This window comes from Bos indicus x Bos taurus, chromosome 9, assembly GCF_003369695.1.
Source record: "Bos indicus x Bos taurus breed Angus x Brahman F1 hybrid chromosome 9, Bos_hybrid_MaternalHap_v2.0, whole genome shotgun sequence".
Lineage (NCBI taxonomy): Eukaryota > Metazoa > Chordata > Mammalia > Artiodactyla > Bovidae > Bos > Bos indicus x Bos taurus.
The window spans coordinates 88,888,426-88,910,736 of record NC_040084.1 but is presented as its reverse complement, the minus strand read 5'-3'; the positions used below and the strand labels follow the sequence as shown (position 1 = coordinate 88,910,736).

At 41.4% G+C, this 22,311-nt stretch overlaps 1 protein-coding gene across 5 annotated transcripts in view; it reads right to left on the bottom strand.

The window, feature by feature from the left end:
• Nucleotides 1-22,311, bottom strand: part of CCDC170 (coiled-coil domain containing 170) — a 97,314-nt gene that overhangs the window by 52,079 nt on the left and 22,924 nt on the right. For 3 of the 5 annotated variants that reach the window (XM_027551860.1, XM_027551861.1, XM_027551865.1), the window contains exons 2-5: nucleotides 14,197-14,325; nucleotides 11,478-11,734; nucleotides 7,547-7,688; nucleotides 2,416-2,601 (exon numbers count right to left, since the gene is read on the bottom strand). In XM_027551860.1, the coding sequence (XP_027407661.1) occupies nucleotides 2,416-2,601; nucleotides 7,547-7,688; nucleotides 11,478-11,734; nucleotides 14,197-14,325 (714 nt within the window). Of the gene's footprint in view, nucleotides 1-2,415; nucleotides 2,602-7,546; nucleotides 7,689-11,477; nucleotides 11,735-12,363; nucleotides 12,931-14,196; nucleotides 14,326-22,311 lie in introns of all 5 variants that reach the window. The other 2 variants (XM_027551863.1, XM_027551864.1) reach the window with 2 other exon arrangements.

Below are 22,311 nucleotides of genomic sequence, written 5' to 3'. Positions count from 1 at the left end.
ACAACAAACATCTATTATCTCACAGCTCTATGAGCCAGAAATCTGGGACCGACTTAGCTGGATGTTTCTGATTCAAGGTCTCTCATAAGGCTATAATCAAACTGTTGACCAGGGCTACTATCATCTCAAGATTCAGCTGAACGAGGATTCACTTCCAGTCTCACTCATATGGTAGGTGATAGGCCTCAGTTCCTGGGCTCCTGGGCCATGCAACTTCTACCTGAGTGCCCCCCATGTAACACCTGGCTTCCTCAAAAGCAGTGACTCAAGAGAATTCAAGAGAGTGTATCTAAGACAAAAGCCACAGTGTTTTTATAAGCCAATCTCCAAAGTGAGATTTGACCACCACTTCTGACATATTCCGGTCACAGGAAGTGAGCCAGTTCATCCAGCCCTCAAGGGGAGGGAGATTAAACTTCACCTTTCAAGAGTACAAAAAAGGAGGCTTGGAAACCTCCATGAGTAATCGATACTGTGGCATCACTGTTGACTTTTAGATGTGATAATGATATTGTGGTCATGTAGGATAATGTCCTTATTCTTAAGCTTCAGTGGTCAGAAACAATACATATAACGTCTAAACCTATTTTCAAGTGATTCTGCAAATATGTGTACATGTGTACCAGGTAATAAAGCAAATACAGAAAAATGGTAACAATTGTTGCATTTGGATGTATAATAAATGGATGCTCACTGTATTCCTTCACCCTTTCTATATGTGTTTGACATTTTTCTTAAGAAAAAGCTGGAAAAAAATAATTATTTGAATGGTATCCCCTCAAAATTCAAATGCTGAAGCCCTAACATCCAGTATGATGGTGTTTGGAGATGGGGCCATTGAGGGATAATTATCTTCAGATGGAGCCATGGGGGTGGGGTCCTCGTGTTGGGATTAGTGGCTTATAAAAGACACCAGGGATCTTGCTAATTCAGTCTGCCATGTGAAGATACGGCAAGACAGTGGGTGTCTGCAAGCCAGGAAGAGAACTCTTACCCCCTTGATCTTGGACTTCCCCACCTCCGGAAATATGAGAAATAAATGTCTGCTTTTCAAGCCACCCAGTGTATGGCATTTTGTTATGAGAGCTGAAGCAGACTAAGACAAGGTGTTGAAATGATTGGAGTGACTTGGTAATGATGGTAAAAATCTTTTCTCCTTTCACACGGTTAATGTGACAGAAGAAGAAATCTAGTGGTCAGAAGGGCTCTTTGATGCAGGGAATTGGAGAGAAATAGAAATTATTATCATTACTGGATCCCTTTCACATTCCAACTTCCCATGTCACCTCACCTTGGCAGTGATGTCACCATAGACATGGAAGACCTCAGGATTTCCCACGAAGATAGCTCCTTCACTGAGTCCTGCCAATTCCAGAACCCCCTTCACAGCCGGTGGGACACACTGAAACTTCACCCCTCATGGAGCCTCTTTTTCTCAGCATTAGTCAGTCTTTCATTTTAAACTCCATCTCCTTTACTCTTCAATTTTCTCCTACGTATTTTACTAACTGATGGCACTAGCTTACTTTTGGTTTTGGAAATTAACCCCTATCATTAATCCCACAATTAGTTTCTTTGACAGAAAATTTTAAAAAGGATTATATAGTGTTTAAAAAAACATACAGTATTAATTCCCATGCTCAAACAGGTTCTCACTCATTTGGAAAGATCAAGCAACTAATTATATAAATAAAAGTTCAGAGGTAAGAGTCACTTCCCTTGGGCAATGTCTCTCAAAATTAAAACCCCTGTATCCTTTCAGCCAGCAAGTCTACTTTTGGGATTTTTGTCTTGCTGACAGAGTCTCACATATGAGAAATGATGGATTATTCCTAGCGGCCTTGTATATAATACTGTGTAGTACCTTACCAATTTTTCAAAATAAACAGAGAAACATTGAGTGTGCAGTTGTTGCCATGTGTGTTAAACAATAAATAAAAAGAATAAATATATGCATATAGAGTATTTGTAGAAAGGTATATAAGAAATTATTAACAGAAGTTGCCTCTAGAGAGAGCAACTGGGTGGTTGGGGGGAAGGGATTGGGGGACACTTCTCACCACATTCTCCTGTGTCCACTTAGAATTTTGTATCTTGTGAATGCATTGCCTCTTTGTTTAAAAAATAATAATAAGTTAAAAAAATTTTTACTCCTTATAATTCAACCAAATAAGACACTTTAGTACACATGTTCTACTTATTAAGTGTTTTGCATTTCTTTTTTTCTAATTAGAAAAAAGCTGTATCCAGAGGCCTGATCAGGTCACAGAGTCCCATGTGCCCCCCAGCCCTTCTGCCGAGAGGAGCCTTTGGGAATTGTGGTCGGTGACACCAGTATGCTCATCCACACCTGATTTTCAGTTTCTGCCTCATAAACATGATCACAGATGCACACACGTGCTCCACATACTGTACCTGGCTCAGCTGGCCTTTCTCTTCAATGTAGGAGGCAGCTTTTTTCTGCTCTCTGTTTACTTCTGAAGCCAGCCTCATGATTGTCTCTCTGCTAGCTTTTGCCTCCATCTCATGGACATTTATAGTCTCTTCAAGAGCAACAATTTGTCCCTTCACAAATGCATTTTCCTTGCACAGCTCTCCAAGCTGAAGAGAAAGCAATTACAGCTGTCCTGTAAAAATTAGTAATTTCATACTACTCTCTCTAAGCAACTCTGATCTATGTACCCCAGTGATCACATTATCACATGAAAACAGTAAAGGCACTGTTCCTCCATCCACTCAAAACATAACATTTTCAAAGGCAGCCTCTAAACTCTCTTGTTATGGGCAGACAGGATAGGCAAATTGAAATTAATCAAAAGGAAGCTACAAGGATGCCTGTAGGAAGACCTGAAACTCCACAAGACATGGCCAGCATGTGTGTTAGGACAATCTGGGGAAGTGACGCATCTTTAGCCTCAACAATTTGCCAACATGGTGCCCTGCTCCTGAATCAGGGTTGTTCCCTCTCTCTTGAACACTTTTCCTTTCCAACATCCTTTTATTAAAAAAAAAAAAAAGAAAGAAAACTTTTAATTTTATATTGGAGTATAGTTGATTATGTTGTGATAGTTTCCAGTGGACAGCAGAGGGATTCAGCCATACATACGCATGTATCCAATCTCTCCCTAAACTCCCCTCCCATCCAGGCACATAACATTGAGCAGAGTTCCCCGTGCTATACAGTGGTTTCAATATCCCTTAAAAGTCCCCATTCCAGAGGGCACACCTTAGCCAGTCTTACTTAAACTAGCATTCCATGCCTCTAACATGCTTTATGGTCTTTCCCCCGAACCTGATTTGTACTTCTTCACTGCACCTTTTACTCGGGGGGGTAATATTGTATACTTATTTGTTTATTGCCTCTGCATCTTCACCCACAACAGTGGAAGCTCTTAGGTGGGCACAGACTTCATCTTGTCTCATTCACTACTCTATCCCAACACCCAGAATACTGTCTATCACATTGTAATCACTCACTCAGTATTTGGGAAGTGGATGGATGGATGTCAAATAAGTTCTTAGAAACCCTTCTTTTCTACCATCTTTCTTTCCTTCAGTTCAGTTCAGTTGCTCAGTTGTATCTGACTCTGTGACCCCATGGACTGCAGCACACTAGGCCTCCCTGTCCATCACCAACTCCCGGAGTTTACTCAAACTCATGTCCATTGAGTCGGTGATGCCATTCAACTATCTCATCCTCTGTCGTCCCCTTCTTCTCCTGCCTTCAATCTTTCCCAGCATCAGGGTCTTTTCCAATGAGTCAGCTCTTTGCATGAGGTGGCCAAAGTATTGGAGTTTCAGTTTCAACATCAGTCCTTCCAATGAATATTCAGGACTGATTTCCTTTAGGATGGACTGGTTGGAAATCCTTGCAGTCCAAGGGACTCTCAAGAGTCTTCTCCAACACCACAGTTCAAAAGCATCAATTCTTCAGCCCTCAGCCTTCTTTATAGTCCAACTCTAACATCCATACATGACTACTGGAGAAACCATAGCCTTGACTAGATGGACTGTTGTTGGCAAAGTAATGTCTCTGCTTTTTAACATGCTGTCTAGGTTGGTCATAACTTTTCTTCCAAGGAGTAAGCATCTTTTAATTTCATGGCTGCAGTCACCATCTGAAGTGATTTTGGAGCCCAAAGAAAATAAAGTCTGCCACTGTTTCCCACAGTTTCCCTATTTACCATGAAGTGATGTTAAGCCAACTTTTTCACTTTCTTCTTTCACTTTCATCAAGAGGCTCTTTAGTTCTTCTTCACTTTCTGCCATAAGGATGGTGTCATTTGCATTTCTGAGGCTATTGATATTTCTCCTGGCAATCCTGATTCCAGTTTGTGCTTCATCCAGCCCAGCGTTTCTCATGATGTACTCTGCATACAAGTTAACTAAGCAGGGTGACAATATACAGCCTTGACGTACTCCTTTTCCTATTTGGAACCAGTCTGTTATTCCATGTCCAGTTCTAACTGTTGCTCCCTGACCTGCTTACAGATTTCTCAAGAGGCAGGTTTCCTTAGAGGGTGTGTATACATGTATTTATGAGGTGAAGAGAATAAGGGAATGGTTTTGAAACTGGAGAGGTTTTGGTAACCTCAGGGAACACCTGGTGAGTGTTGAAGACAGCAGGCTTTTTACTCTTGACCAATGATTTCTATGTAAGTGGGGAGCGGGAGTTCCCTGATGATCCAGGGGTTAAGAACTGGCCTTCCAAAGCATGGGACATGGATTAGATCCCTTGTCAGGAAGCATGCCTCAGGGCAACCAAGCTCATGCACCGCAACTAGAGAAGCCGTCATGCACTGCAACGAAGACCCAAGTGCAGCCAAAATAAAGAAATAAGGTGAGGAGTTGCTACGTGATTGAGATGCTAAAGCTCTAGGGTCCCAGTATCTGTTTAAAAATATAGGTTATATTATCATTCAGGTACAGTGAGGCCAACAAATCAGGAGAGACTGAAAGAGTTTGCTGTTCTCAGCTCCTGAGAGAAGGGGGCACACCATGCCATGTAGGGCCACCCAGGGAGCACCAGGGCTGGGCAGGAGACAGAGGGAGCCAGGGTGAAAACATGTTTTCCACAGGAAGAAAGAGGTGAGGCAGGGTGGGCAGGCTTAGGGTTGCCTAGTTTGAAGAATTTCAGTGGGTTCTGGAGTGTGGGAGCCATCTCTAGTTATCCGGCACCTGGCTCTGGGGTGATTGGTTGGATAGTGGCCCAGAGAGTAAAAATCTGCTAGAAGAAGTGGTTGGGGTGTGGGCTGCTCTGAGTTCGGTGGTTTGCATAGGAAAGCTGTGCACCCAGGAGAGTCATTTACTAGGAACTGGCTCACCCTGGAACTCAAGGTCAGCAAGGCCCCAGATGTCAAGGCATCAGAAGAAAATAAAAAGGCGAGGTTAATATGGTTTCAACACAGGTTAGTACTTGGAGATTGCCTGTGAGGTGGGAAAGGGTGTCTTAAGGAAGAAGCATTTTAATTGTCTTCTCTTTTCCCCACCACTTGCTTTAAAGATAAGCTTCCAAACTACAGTGCAAAGTAGACTTTTACAGCCAGCCTTCCTCGTCACGTGTGAGCAACAGAGAGGAGGAGAAAGAGCTGAATCTAGCGCCTTGAGGGAATTAGATGGACCTGGGACGGAGCAACCAAAACTCATCAGTGAGGTGGAACTTCCTGAAGTAAAATGAAATCATTTCACAGCTCTCCCAGGGTACACACGGGATATTTACTAATAAACCACTGAGGGGAGGCCTTTGAGAATGGCCATATCCCCAGTGTTCAGGGCAGCACTATTCACAACAGCCAAGACATGGAAGCAACCTAAATGTCCATCAGCAGAGGAATGGATAAAGAAGATGTGGTACATGTATATAAGGAATATTATTCAGCCATAAAAAAGGATGAAATAATGCCATTTGCCGCAACATTGATGGACCTAGAGATTTTCACCCCTAGAGTCTGGGATTAACATAAACACACCACTGTATATAAAACTAGGATCTACTGTATAGCACAGAAAATCATACTCAATATTTTATAATGTCTGGGATTAACATAAACACACTACTGTATATAAAACTAGGATCTACTGTATAGCACAAAAAACTATACTCAATATTTTATAATGTCTGGGATTAACATAAACACACCACTGTATATAAAACTAGGATCTACTGTATATCACAGAAAACTATACTCAATATTTTATAATGTCTGGGATTAACATAAACACACCACTGTATATAAAACTAGGATCTACTGTATAGCACAGAAAATCATACTCAATATTTTATAATGTCTGGGATTAACATAAACACACCACTGTATATAAAACTAGGATCTACTGTATAGCACAGAAAATCATACTCAATATTTTATAATGTCTGGGATTAACATAAACACACCACTGTATATAAAACTAGGATCTACTGTATAGCACAGAAAATCATACTCAATATTTTATAATGTCTGGGATTAACATAAACACACCACTGTATATAAAACTAGGATCTACTCTATAGCACAGAAAATCATACTCAATATTTTATAGTAACTTGTAAGGGAAAAGAATTTGAAAAAGAATATATATATACACACACACACCCGTATATGTAACTGAATTATAGGTATATGAATCACTTCACTGTATACCTGAAACTAATACAACATTGTAAATCAAGTATACTTCAATTTTAAAGAATAAACAAATAAAACACTGTTTTAAAAAAGAATGGCTGCATGGAAAGCCATTCAGAAGCAAGGGTAGGTACAGAGATATGGTGCCCATTCAAATACCTTCAGGTTCCCTAATGAATCACTGCAAGCCAAGTGAATTATTCAGTTGATATCATTAATTTCCATCTCAATGGCAACCTACCATCACAGCAGGATTTTTATTTTTTGGCTTAAGCATAAAATTAAAAAGTACTATAGAGCTAATCTTAGCCTGACACACAAGTATCCCCAAAATGACACGCAGCTGGTTCTGGTTTTTAGTTGTGTGTATGTGTTTCTGACTGTACCTAAAACAAACAAAAATCTTCCTAAAATATATCATTTAAATGAATAATTGCTTTTATTTGACAATCTAAATATATTTTAAGCAAAAAATCAATCCCTTCTGGAGATTAAGTAAGTAAGTATTGGTCACTCAGTCATTTTCAACTCTTTGTGACCCCATGGACTGTAGCCCACCAGGCTCTTCTATCCATGGCATTCTCCAGGCAAGAACACTGGAGTGGGTTGCCATTGTCTCCTCCAGGGGATCTTCCCAACCCAGAGATTGAACCTGGGTCTCCTGCACTGCAGGCAGATTATTTACCATCTGAGCCAGAGAGAACTTCTGGAGAAAAATTAATCCCAAATAATGCTAGAAAGAATCTTGGAATTGAGGCTCAGAGAGGTGGTATGGTTTTTCCCAGATCACACAGTTGGTTAATGCTGTACTGGCTCCTGTCCTGTTCTCCTGCACCCCAAGACTTAACCTCAGCTCCTCTTCATGGCACACATCAGAACAACTATTCAATGCATAGTCATTTTAGTCTTCATACAAGCACCTTAAGAATTAAATCTTCATCTGATGCTTTTTCATTCTTCTCTGGATCTAAGCAGTCACGAAGTTGAGCCAGAAATTCCTCATGTTTCCTGCAATTCTGTGAGACTTGATTCTTATTCTCCTCGTTTTCCTTTAAACATTTTCTATTGGTCAAATAAGAAGTAAGTTTTAACACCAAAGAAGATAACATTCATCAAAGTTCAGTACTTGAGCCCTCTGTTGGGAAATAACCAATCATCATTTTCAACACAACATAGTTTCCCAGATACAGAGTACATAATTGTTTTAAAAGCCTAGTTAAAGAAGGAGAAAAGTGGAAGCAACTCTGGAGCACCTATACTTTGCAAAAATGTAGGGAGATCTTCATGTCATCTTAGCAAGGAAGACAGGTTATCTGCCTCCTGTCCTTGACCTTTTAGGATCTGCAGAAGGGGCAGGTGGTCCCCTAGATCAGGGGTCCCCAACCTCTGGGTCATAGACCAGTACCTGCTGTCAGATCAGTGGCAGCATTAGATAAGAAATGAAGTGCACAATAAATTCAACGTGCTTGAATCATCCTGAAACCACCCCCACCACTCCCAATCCATGGAAAATCTATCTTTCATGAGATAGGTCTCTGGTGCCAAAAAGGTTGGAGTCTGTTGCTCTAGATCAAACACAGATCCATGACTCAGTTGAGGCTTCATGGGGGAAGAAAGAAAGTAATGCTACAGTGGGCTTAGAGACCAAGCTTTGGTCACTATACAATGATCCATAAGGGTTACTTACAGCATTCCTTGATTCACGGCCAAGGGTGAAGTGAAGTCGCTCAGTTGTGTCCAACTCTTTTCGACCCCATGGACTGTAGCCTACCACACTCCTCTGTCCATGGGATTTTCCAAGCAAGAATACTGGAGTGGGTTGCCATTTCCTTCTCCAGAGGATCTTCCCAACCCAGGGATCGATCCCAGGTCTCCTGCATTGTAGGCAAACACTTTACCATCTGAGCCACCAGGGAAGTCGATTAAATATAATTAAAAAATACATCAGAAGCAGAGGATGTGCCCACCTCTAGAGAAGAGAGGTGTTCAGTCATCAGCAAAGATCACAACTAGTTTTTGCACATCTAGAATTGTTAAAGAGTACTGAAATGGGCCAATCAAGGAAAATCAGTCAATTTATGCCCTGCTGTGAATATTTTATTTCGAATCTCAGGTTTGCTGAAATAGCATGGTCTATTTCTAATGCTTTAAATGTTAAAAACTAAGAGAACATTAAAAAACAGACATATTTTAAAGGCAAATTAGAATCATTTCAATAATTTGGCATCATTTTTAGTACCCTAGATAATAAACATGATTATTGCTTTCTCTTTTTACCATTTTAAGTGTTTATAACAACACTCAAATGTTACTGCAAATTCTTTCACACAATTCAAAGATTAACAAAGTATGTAATTGCATATACTCAAAATCATGCCGTATTTCTATTTAGAAAAATGTATAACAATAAAAGACCAACATCAATATTCTGAGTTCTAATTTTTAACATATGAAAAGTAGTATGTATTCAGTGTCTCTAACTCATGAAAGTCATAGTAAATGCCATGGCTCTGATTAATTTATGTATGTGATTCAATACATTTACTCCAAGATTTCAATATTACTTCTCTATTCCAGGAACTTCTAAACTATTACCACTTTTATTTGCATTTCACTTTGACCTAACAAAGTTCCAGGCATCCACCATAATGACATAATCATATAAATGTGAAAATATGAACACATATGGATCCTCATTGCATTTTGGTTTACAATAATTTTTTGAGTGGAACTAACCTAAGTGTCTAAAGGAAACAACAAAAAGAACTGGTTAAGTAAATTATGATTTTAACATGCAATGGAATATTACTGGCCATTAAAAAATGATATCATGAAAGAATTTTTTAGTATCTATAACATATTATTCAGGAAAAATATTTCACTACATGATGCCATTTAAGTACAACTGTCTGAATATCTGTTCAACAAACTGTGAACTATAGTTTTTCTGGAATCATAAGGTTTTGAGTAATTTTCTTTTTGACATTTGTGGGAATATATATATATCCCACAGATGAATATATCATTTGTTTAATAAATATTTATTGTGCACTTACTATGCATCAGGCTCTGTAAAAGGTGCAAAAGATACAGTAGTAAACGAAACAGATTAACATCCTTGCCCTCATGGGACTTAGGTCCTAATTGGGAAGATGGACAATAATCAAAAAATAAATGTATGAAAAATGCATAGTATATTATAGGGCTGAAGGAAAAGATTAAGCAGAAAAGGGAGTAAGAAACATTTAGGGGGAGTGGGGTAAAATTGGAGATGCAGACTAGGTTAGTGGCAATGTACAGTAGTAAAAATTTAGATTTATTTTGATGATAGAGATAAATGATGAGATTTACTGAAGCATCTAGGAAAGGAAAGCAAGGATGATCCAAGATTTTTGCCCTGAACAACTAGAGGAATGGAATTATCATTCAGTGAGATTAGGAAAACCACAGGACAAATTTGTGGAAATACTAATTTGGACATGTTAATTTGAGATGCCTGTTGGACATCCACGTGAAGATGCCCAGTAAGTCATAAGATATGCAGGTCTTAGGAAGAAACGTGGGAGTCATGAGCATTTAGGTCATACTGTAAGTCATGAGACTGGATGAGAGCACTAAAAGAGTGGATTTGGATAGAAACAAGAAGAGAGTTCCCTGATGGCTCAGTTGGTAAAGAATCCGCCTGCAAGGCAGGAGACCCTGGTTCAATCCCTGGATCGGGAAGATCCCCTGGAAAAGGGATAGGCTACCCACTCCAGTATTCTTGGGTTTCCCTTGTGGCTCAGCTGGTAAAGAATTCACCCGCAACGCGGGAGACCTGGGTTCGATCCCTGGGTTGGGAAGATCCCTTGGAAAAGGGAAAGGCTACCCACTCCAGTATTCTGGCCTGGAGAAGTCTTGGGGTCACAAAGAGTCGGACACGACTGAGCGAGTTTCACTTTCAAGGAGAGAATCAAGGACTGAGCCCTGGGGCCCACCAATACTTGGAAGTCAAGGAGATGAGGCAGATAAAGCCAGAGATCATGACAGAGCAGCTAGAAAGGCAAGATCAAAAGCAGGCGTGCGCAGTGCCCTGGAAGCTAAAAGAAGAAAGTGGTTCAGGGGGAAAAGCCAACTGTTGACTGACGTACTGGAAGATCAGATAAGACTGATCATTTAATTTGCAGTGTGCAGTCACTGGTCACCTTAATGAGTGGCTTCAGCGGAGTAGATCTGAGAGAGGAGACAAATTGGCACAGTGAGTACATACAAACATGTTTAAGGAATTTTGCTCTGAATGGAAGGAGAGAAAGAGGACAGGAGCTGGAAGCACTGGGTTTTTGTTTTTAATCTTTTTAAGATGAAATAAGTAAAATAAATACCAAGTGTTTTATTAGTAAAGGGATTTAAGTTATTATACACAGAATTATAAAGTATATTTTAAGAACAGTTAGCTCCCAATTTTATCTCAATAATCACCTTTTGGCAGAACTACATGTAGAAAACCTAGATTTCCTGAGTTCTCTGCATAAACCGGCAATAAAACTTAATGAGGAGTGTTAAGGGTGGTCTGGTGTGTTCTGGGCTTCTGAGGTATTTTTACAACTAGCTTCTGAATAAACCCCTCGCTCTGTGTACTATTCCACAACCTCCAGTTAAAACTCTACTTAGAGGAAATCTTCTAAATTTTATATATATATATATATATATATATATATATATATATATATATACACATATGATTTTTTTTCCCTAAGTGGAGTTTCAGGGCCAAATAATGCAAAACCCCAGTACCTTCAAAGGCATATCCTGCTGTCAGGAGTTAGTGTTTTAACACTAACTCCATTGAAAAATATATTGAAATATCCTTACTGTAATTTTTCGTCTAGTTCTACCACTTTCTTCTTTAACTCTTGGTTCTCCTTGATTGCAGACTGAGCTGTGATTTCAGTTCTAATTTTAGAAGTGGAGAGAGCCGCTGATTCTTCCTCTAGTTCCTGAACTCTGTCCCTCAGAGAGATGAGCAGAGACGATTTTCTGGCATTATTTTCTTTGTAGCTCTCCATCTCAGCTTTTAACTCTTGATAGGAAACTTCTTTAGAAAGCATCTTGGATCGCAGTTCTCGAAGCTGACATGGGAAAGAAGTAAAAAGAGGGAAAAGATTTCAAGGATATAAGTTTGAAGTACCTTGAAAAAAAACCAAAATCATAATTTAAAATTTCAATTTTTTATTCATGACTTAATCCAACTTTACTTTCTTTTTTCATATTTGTTTCTGTATTACTAGATGGGAAATTATGCCTAAATAGTGGGCCCTCTTATTCTTTTTCAAAAAACTATTGAGCAATGGTTTTTCTTTCTTAATTAGAGGATGATTACTTTACAATATTGTGATGGTTTTTGCCATACATCGACATGAATGAGTCACCAGCGCACATGTGTCCCCCCATCCTGAACCCCCGCTCCCACCTTCCTCCCCACACCATCCCTCTGGGTTGTCCCAGAGCACCAGCTTTGAGTGTCTTGCTTTATGCATCAAACTTGGGCTGGTCATCTATTTTACATATGGTAATATACATGTTTCAATGCTATTCTCTCAAATCATCCCACCCTCACCTTCTCCCACAGAGTTCAAAAGTCTGTTCTTTACATCTATGTCTCTTTTGCTGCCTTGTACATAGGATTGTCGTTACCATCTTTCCAAACTCGATATATATCTATTAATATACTGTATTGGTGTTTCTCTTTCTGACTTACTTCACTCTGTATAACACACTCCAGGTTCATCCACCTCATTAGAACTGACTCAAATGTGTTCTTTTTATAGTTGAGTAATCGTCCATTGCGTATATGCACCACAATTTCCTTATCCATTCGTCTGCCGATGAACACCTAGGTTGCTTCCATGTCCTAGCCACTGTAAACAGTGCTGCAATGAACACTGGGGTACATATGTCTCTTTAAATTCTGGTTTCCTCAGTGTGTACATTCAGCAGTGAGACTGCTGGGTCTTATGGCAGTTCTATTTCCAGTCAAAAAACTATTGAGCAATGTCCTGTGATGAATGAATCTCACTCAAGAGACAGATGTGGTGTGTTTTGCAAAAAGGAATAAAATATTCTGCAATGGAAACTCATTTTCTAAATCTGTATTACTGCTATTGCTGCTGCTGCTGAAACGAGGAAGCTACAGGTAGGCCATTTGTAATTTCACGGCCACGACCCTTTCATAAGTCAATACAGACTATTCAATATATTACAGAATTTCTTCCCCAGCCTTCTGGACCCTTATTGCAGGAGATAAAGAAAAATAATATTCGGATGTCTGGAAAAAATATAGGAGAAAAAGAAAATCATTATAGGATTTATACAAAGGAAACACATTAACTTTTCTCTCACACTAAAATGCTGAACACAGTATGTGCCTTATAAGATATCAGATCCGTCCCATTAGAAAATTTCATGAATACATATACTTTTTGAAGGGCTTTCCTGGTGGCTCAGATGGTAAAGAATGTGCCTGCAGTGCAGATTGGGTTCAATCCCTGGACTGAGAAGATCTCCCAGAGAAGCGAATAGCTACTCACTCCAGTATCCTTGCCTGGACAATCCCATGGACAGAGGAGCCTGGCGGACTACAGTCCATGGAGTTGCAGAGTCTGACACGACTGAGAGACTCTCACTATACTACACTACTACTACTACTATACTTTTTGGAACTATGACCATGCAGGCCTACATTTATTCACATACACATACACACACATTATCAACTCATCTTTCAATGGGAGCCTGACAGTCTAGTGAGACTGTCACTTACCTCACAGGCAAGCCTAGGATTCCTGGGGGCCACTAGTCTATAAGGGCAGTGAGTCTAGCAAGAATCTCCCAGAAACTCCACAGTAGACTGGATCCAGCCCCAAGGGTAGATGGATCTTGGTCACCTTCCTAGAATCTCCCCCAGGCGAGCAGAACCACCACAAAAAAGGGAGGCAGATTTCTACCCCTAGAACTGCAGATTGCAAGCAATCCACCTTAAAGAAAGCTTCTCCCAGGATGCTGAGCCCTCCAATGCCCACATTGCCCCCCAAGTCCCCAGGTGCCCTTGATGCTCTCAGGAAGGACAGCTCCCCTGAGAGCCAGAATCCAGCCCAGCTCACCTCACCTCCCAGCCCAGCAAATGCACAGTCTTTCAGGAATTCTCCCAACCAGAGGGCACTAGCAGTTGCTACAGTCACTGCCAACTCTGTGCGACCCCACAGACTGTAGCCCACCAGGCTCCTCTGTCCATGGGATTCTCCAGGAAAGAATACTGGAGTGGGTTGCCATTTCCTTTTCCAGTGACTCTTCCTGACTTTGGAATCAAACCCGAGTCTCTTACATCTCCTGCACTGGCAGGCGGATTCTTTACCACAGAGCCACCAGGGAAGCCAACAGAGGTTTGAGGCACAATAAGAGAAAAAGAGAATAAAATTTACCGAGAAGTTTAAACCCGCCTCCCTTCATCCTGTTTCTAATCACCTCTATACTCTGTTTCGCTCCACGGGAAGCTAACAAGGCCCATTTGTGAGTAATGAAGACAGATTCTCACCTCAGACTGAGCAGATTCAAATTTGACCAGCGTTGCTGCAAGTTCACTCCGGGCAGCCTCGGCCACATTCCGATAGTGGTTTAACTGCTCCCGAGTGACCGGGACTTCCAAGAGATGATCATAAGCTTTCTGATAGGGTTCCCCAAAAGACAAAATATACAGAAGAGAGTTAAACAATATTTTCCGTGCAGCTGTGCAACGCAAGGTTAGTACAGACGCATTCTTTGTTATCCAAATATGTTGGAAAGGCTGCTCAGAGAAGGGTTTGGTTCAGATTATTTCATTCTCATTCTCAAAATTCTACGTGAAGGAGGACGCAGCCCGAGAACCAATGATAGGGTCCCCCAGGAATGAATGACAGCTCTCCCCAGATGGTAGCTGGGGTTGGCATTTAAGAGTTGGCCTTTGCCAGGATTTCCCTGGTGGGCCAGTGGTCAAGACTCTGCTTTCCCTGCAGGGGCACAAGTTCGATCCCTAGTTGGGGACCTAAGATCCCACAAGCTGTGTGAAGAGTTGGCCTTTGCCATTTTACAGTTTTCCTTCCACCCTACTCCAGTGCTATTTGACCTCTGACCAGAACAGACAGAACTGACAAAGAACCACCAGATGTTAACCTTGAGGCAGTTTTCATAGTTCTTCTGTTTCCAGACTACAAAGATTATCAACTCATCTCTGGGCTGTTGAATAAAGTGTTTATCAAAAAAACCATGTGATTTAAGAGTAGAAGTCTGTCTCCTTCATAATCACCCACAATGCCATCTACTCTCAATCTCATCGCCTGTCTTGGGGTTATGAAGCTGACTCAAATGAATGCCTGAGGCCAGAGACAGTGGTGGTGCCTGGAGTTCTTCTCCACCCAGAAGGGAAGAGCTTCCAGCCCCACTCATGGCTGCCAATGCAAAAATAGGGATCCCAACCTGGCCAGATTATTCTAATTTTTCAAGACAAGTCCTACATCCAGACTTTTTAAAAATTGTATTTATTTATTGTTGGCTGTGCTGGGTCCTCGTTGTTTCGCACACTGTTCTCTAGTTGCAGGGAGCAGGGCCTACTCTCTGATTGCAGCGCCCAGGTTTCTTATTGCAGTGGCTTCTCTTGTTGCAGACCAAGGGTTCTAAGGCACAGGGGCTGCAGTTGTCGCGCTTCCCAGGCTCTAGAGCACAGGCTCAATAGGTGTGGCGCACAGGCCTAGCTGCTTCGCAGCACGTGGGATCTTCTAGGACCAGGGATCAAATCCGTGTCTCCTGCATCGGCAGGCAGATTCTTTACCACTGAGCCACTGGGGAAGTCCTAACCAGACTTTCTGAAGTAAAAAAAAGTCCCAGATTTTTCAACTGGGTAACTAATGTTGTTTTTTTTTTTTTAACACGATCCCAATAAACACATCTGCAGAAGAGATTTGATGAGTTTGGACTATAGGTCTGCATCTGTAACCTCTGGTTCTGTTTCTGTCCTGCTGGTGCCATAACATCTGCCTCCTGCAAGAATTATTCCCAAGTTTGGACAGATACCCACTTCTATGAAGTTTCCAGGGCTTGTGGTCTTTGTGAAAGACATACAGGAAAGCCATTCATTTTTGAAGGAATATGAAAGAGGTCATATAAAGGAGGGTTTCCCTGGAATATCTAGTGTCCTCAGGGGCCACATCAGTAAAACCTGTTAATGACTCTGCCTGGCTACGGAACTGCTAAAGACTACTGTTTGGAAATACTCATGAACGCAAAAGTCATCTTAAAGCCCTGAATTTCATAACAAGCGTTGTCATGACTAGTGTGTTTCAACGCACAAGATGCCAAACAAAACCTTCAGTGCACTTAGTAACAGGCAGTGTTTGCCAATCACAACACATTCAAGAAGACGGTAGGTATGTACTCCTGGGGTAAAGGCACAAAGCGTTTAACTGCATCTATGAAGAGAACCACATCCTGTCAACCTCACTCAGTATTCAGATGGAATTTCTCCACGCCAACCACTCCAGCCATGTTTCCAAAACAGGCCATGTGAGGACCTAGGTCACTCACAAGATGTTTGAACTATAGCATGCCTGGCACACATTTTCTAAAATTCCTTAGGGAAATAAGTTTCTCAATGACTATGATTATTTCTTTCATTGACAAACATGATTTTTTTAGGACATGACATAGTCATTCTTCAATTTTATATCTCTTTCATATGAAAAATATTGTGTCCGTTGGCCATAATAGTAAGAGCCTCTGAGACAGTTCAGAAGTGGGCCTTTATTTGAGGAGATTACAATGAAACACGGAGTACCACCAGAAGCATTAGCATCTTCACACACTCATGGGCAAAAGAAACTGCACATTAAGACACTACTGCCTCTAACACTGGAACAGGGCCTACAGGAGGAAGACTCTTTTGGTTACTAAGTTTAGAAGATGGTTGCCCTTTAGTTGCTAAGTTGTGTCTGACTCTTTTGTGACCCCATGGATTGTAACCTGCCAAGCTCCTCTGTCCATGGGATTTTCCAGACAAGAATACTGGAGTGGGTTGCCATTTCCTCCTCTAGGGGATCTTCCCAACCCAGAGATCGAACTTGCAGATCCTGTATTGGCAGGCGGGTTCTGTATCACTGAGCCACCTGGGAAGCCCTTAGAAGACAGTTGCTAGGGTCTAAATCACCTTTCAAAGTCCAGCAGACTCGAGACTGTTTATCAGCAAATGTTTATGAAAAGTGTATTCTGGGTCAGACACTGAGCTTACCTATGGAGTATACCACAGAAATCATTCCCTCAAGACACTCTGAGGTAGCTTGAAATGAGAAGAAATGCACAGAAGCATGAGAGGATTACAAGGATAAGGAAAAACAATACAAAAACTGAAAGAACACATGAATTTATTTATGCCTACTCATTTCCTCTTAGCCCTTCCTTCTCTGTCTCACAGACCCTTACGTAGTGTTCTTTGTGTTTAGCCTGAGTTTCTCCTTTTTTTAATTTTTTTTTTACTGAAGGATAACTGTTTTGCAGAATTTTGTTGTTTTCTGTCAAACCTCAACATGAATCAGCCATAGGTATATATATATATATGTCCCCTCCCTTTTGAACTTCCCTCCCATTTCCCTCCCTATCCCAACCCTCTAGGCTGATACAGAGTCCTTGTTTGAGTTTCCTGAGTCATACAGCAAATTCCCATTGGCTATCTATTTTACATATGGTAATGTAAGTTTCCCGGGAGAAGGCAGTGGCACCCCACTCCAGTACTCTTGCCTGGAAAATCTCAGGGACGGAGGAGCCTGGTAGGCTGCCGTCTATGCGGTCGCAGTCGGACACAACTGAGCGACTTCACTTTCACTTTTCACTTTCATGCATTGGAGAAGGAAATGGCAACCCACCCCAGTGTTCTTGCCTGGAGAATCCCAGGGACAGGGGAGCCTGGTGGGTTGCCATCTATGGGGTCGCACAGAGTCGGACACGACTGAAGCGACTTAGCAGCGGCAGCAGCAGCAATGTAAGTTTCCAGCGGATGTTGGCAATTTGATCTCTGGTTCCTCTGGTTCTCTAAAACCAGCTTGAACATCTGGAAGTTCACGGTTCACGTATTGCTGAAGCCTGGCTTGGAGAATTTTGAGCATTACTTTATTAGCGTGTGAGATGAGTGTAATTGTGCGGTAGTTTGAGCATTCTTTGGCATTGCCTTTCTTTGGGATTGGAATGAAAACTGACCTTTTCCAGTCCTGTGGCCACTGCTGAGTTTTCCAAATTTGCTGGCATATTGAGTGCAGCACTTTCACAGCATCATCTTCCAGGACTTGAAATAGCTCAACTGGAATTCCATCACTTCCACTAGCTTCGTTTGTAGTGATGCTTTCTAAGGCCCATTTGACTTCACATTCCACGATGTCTGGCTCTAGGTCAGTGACATCGTGATTATCTGGGTCATGAAGATCTTTTTTGTACAGTTCTTCTATGTATTCTTGCCACCTCTTCTTAATATCTTATGCTTCTGCTGGATCATCGAAAAAGCAAGAAAGTTCCAGAAAAACATCTATTTCTGCTTTATTGACTATGCCAAAGCCTTTGACTGTGTGGATCACAATAAACTGTGGAAAATTCTGAAAGAGATGGGAATACCAGACCACCTGACCTGCCTCTTGAGAAACCTGTATGCAGGTCAGGAAGCAACAGTTAGAACTGGACATGGAACAACAGACTGGTTCCAAATAGGAAAAGGCATACGTCAAGGCTGTGTATTGTCACCCTGCTTATTTAACTTATATGCAGAGTACATCATGAGAAACGCTGGGCTGGAAGAAGCACAAGCTGGAATCAAGATTGCCAGGGGAAATATCAATAACCTCAGATATGCAAATGACCACCCTTATGGCAACCCAGGGATCAAACCCAGGTCTCCCACATTGCAGTCAGGTGCTTTAACCTCTGAGCCATCAGGGAAGCCCTGGCAGAAACTGAAGAGGAACTAAAAAGCCTCTTGATGAAAGTGAAAGTGTAGAGTGAAAAAGTTGGCTTAAAGCTCAACATTCAGAAAACAAAGATCATGGCATCTGATCCCATCATTTCATGGCAAATAGATGGGGAAACAGTGTCAGATTTTTATTTTGGGGGGCTCCAAAATCACTGCAGATGGTGATTGCAGCCATGAAATTAAAAGACGCTTACTCCTTGGAAGGAAAGTTATGATCAACCTAGATAGCATATTCAAAAGCAGAGACATTACTTTGCCAACAAAGGTCCGTCCAGTCAAGGCTATGGTTTTTCCAGTAGTCATGTATGGATGTGAGAGTTGGACTGTGAAGAAAGCTGAGCACCGAAGAATTGATGCTTTTGAACTGTGGTGTTGGAGAAGACTCTTGAGAGTCCCTTGGACTGCAAGGAGATTCAACCAGTCCATCCTAAAGGAGATCAGTCCTGGGTGTTCATTGGAAGGACTGATACGGAAGCTGAAACTCCAATACTTTGGCCACCTCATGTGAAGAGTTGACTCATTGGAAAAGACCCTGATGCTGGGAGGGATTGGGGGCAGGAGAAGGGGATGACATAGGATGAGATGGTTGGATGGCATCACCGACTCGATGGACATGAATCTGGGTAAACTCTGGAACTTGGTGATGGACAGGGAGGCCTGGCGTGCTGCGATTCATGGGGTCGCAAAGAGTCGGACATGACTGAGTGACTAAACTGAATTGAACTGAATGTAAGTTTACATGTTACTCTCCATACATCTCACCGTCTCCTCCCTTCTCCCTATGACCATAAGTCTGTTCTCTATGTCTGTTTCTCAATTGAGTGAGTGAGTGAGTGAAGTCGCTCAGTCGTGTCCAACTCTTTGCGACCCCATGGACTGTAGTCCACCAGGCTCCTCCATCCATAGAATTTTCTAGGCAAGAGTACTGGAGTGGGTTGTCATTTCCTTCTCCAAGGGATCTTCCCGACCCAGGGATCGAAACCGGGTCTCCCACATTGCAGGCAGACGCTTTACCTCATTACTGCCCTGTAAATAAATTCTTCAGAACCGTTTTCCTAGATTCCATATATGTGCATTGCTGCTGCTGAGTCGCTTCTGTCGTGTCGGATTCTGTGCGACCCCATAGATGGCAGCCCACTAGGCTCCTCTGTCCCTGGGATTCTCCAGGCAAGAATACTGGAGTGGGTTGCCATTTCCTTCTCCAATATGTGCATTAGAGTATGATATTTATCTCTTTCTGACTCACTGCACTCTGTATTATAGGTTCTAGATTTATCCACCTCATCAGAACGGATTCAAATGTGTTCTTTTTTATGGCTGAGTAATATTCTATTGTGTATATGTACCACAACTTCTTTATCCATTCATCTGTTGATTTGCATCTAGGTTGCTTCCATGTTCTACCTTGTAAATACTGCTGCAATGAACAATGGGACACATGTGTCTTTCTCAAACCTGGTTTCCTCAGGGTATATGCCTAGGAGTGGGATTTCTGGGTCATATGGTGATTTTACTCTTAGTTTTTTAAGGAATCTTCATACCATCTTCCATAGTGGCTATATCAATTTACATTCCCACCAACAGTGCAAAAGCGTCCCCTTTTCCCCACATCCTCTCCAGCATTTATTGTTTGTAGACTTTTTGATGAGGGCCATTCTGACCAGTGTGAGGTGATATCTCATTGTGGTTTTGATTTGCATTTCTCTAATAATGAGCGATGTTGAGCATCTTTACAAGTGTTTATTAGCCATCTGTATGTCTTCTTTGGAGAAACGTCTGTTTAGGTCTTTTTCCTACTTTTTGATTGCGCTGTTTGTTTCCCTTGTGTTGAGTTGTATGAGCTGCTGGTATATTTTGGAAATTAATCCTTTGTCAGTTGTTTCATTTGCTATTATTTTCTCCCATTCCAACGGTTGTCTTTTCACCTTGCTTATAGTTTCTTTAGGAGAAGGCAGTGGCACCCCACTCCAGTACTCTTGCCTGGACAATCCTATGGACAGAGGAGCCTGGTAGGCTGCAGTCCATGGGGTCACTATGAGTCGGACACGACTGAGCAACTTCCCTTTCACTTTTCACTTTCATGCATTGGAGAAGGAAATGGCAACCCACTCCAGTGTTCTTGCCTGGAGGATCCCAGGGACAGAGGAGCCTGGTCGGCTGCCGTTTATGGGGTCACACAGAGTTGGACACGACTGAAGAGACTTAGCAGCAGCAGCACAGTTTCCTTTGCTGTGCACTGAGTTTGTCCTTTGACTTGAGTTGTTTTAAAGGCTTCATTGTGTTTGTGGCTTTCTGTTCTCAGAATTTATTAGGATGCCTGTTTTATCACACTGTGCTCAAACAACCCATCTTCATTCTGGGCTGACATTCACAGGTGTACACCAGTGGAGTGAACCAGTCTCCATTCAGAACTGGGTCCATTCAAACCGGAAGGCTGTCCTTATTAGACCAGTCATTACACATTTTCACCATCTTCCTGGTCTCTATCATTTCTACTTCAGGGAATTCATCAAGGTTTTTGTGAATGTTCAGTTTTATGAACATCCAATGGGTAGTTAAAAAGAAGATATAGGATTTCCCTGGTGGTCCAATGGTTAACACTCCACGTTTCCAATGCAGGACGCACGAGTTCAATCTCTCATTGGGGAAGTAAGATCCCACATGTTGTGGGACAGGGCCAAAATAAATGGATAAATAAAAATAAAAAGAAGGTATATTCTCATAGTTACAGATGGAGAAAACAAGCTTATGGTTACCAGGGGATAAGGTGTTGGGGGATAAATTGGGAGATTGGAATTGACATATACATACTACTATATACATGAAATAGACAACAACCTACTGTATCTCACAGGGAGGTCTACTCAATATTCTGTAATGATCTATATGAGCAAAGACTCTAAAAACAGTTGATACCTGTATACGTATAACTGATTCACTTTGCTGTACAGCAGAAATTAACACAACACTGTAAATCAATTACACTCTAATAAAAATTTTTCAAGTACTACAAAAAATAAAAAGAAGGTATAGTCTCTTTCTTTGGAGCTTCAAGTTCAATATGGATTAATTCATTCTACTTTGCTCATCATTTTAATTAGGCATTTCTAGTCTTATCTATTTCTATGCTTTAACTTGATCAGGGCTCGAGAAAGATCAGTTAGAGCCTCTGATTGCTACTGTAATTCTCTGTCACCTTGTAGCACTTGCATTCTTGCTTAATGGAAACTAGTACTGTTTGACTTGGTGCAAAGATTCAGAAATCGCATATAGTCGTTGTAAATTATACCACGTAACACCATAATGTGCCATTATCTTTCTCACTTAACCATTTCTGCTCACAATTCAGCCCTTTCTGATACTGAGATCATGATCCCAAATTTCTTTTTGTTTGTATCTGACTACATATACCTCTGTTCCAGCTTTTAATTTTCAACCTTTGTGTATCACTTCGTCTTAGATGTAAATAAAGCTGGTTAAGCCCTCTGGATACCTTCTCAATCACACTCTATTAAAATTTAAATGTAAGTACTATGACCCAGCAGTTCTACCTCTCAATTATTTCCCCTTGGAAAACAGTCATATATGTGAGTAACAGTAGGTCTTAGGATACTTATTACACCATTATCGGTAATAACAAAAAAGAGAGAAGGGGTGACACAATACAAATCC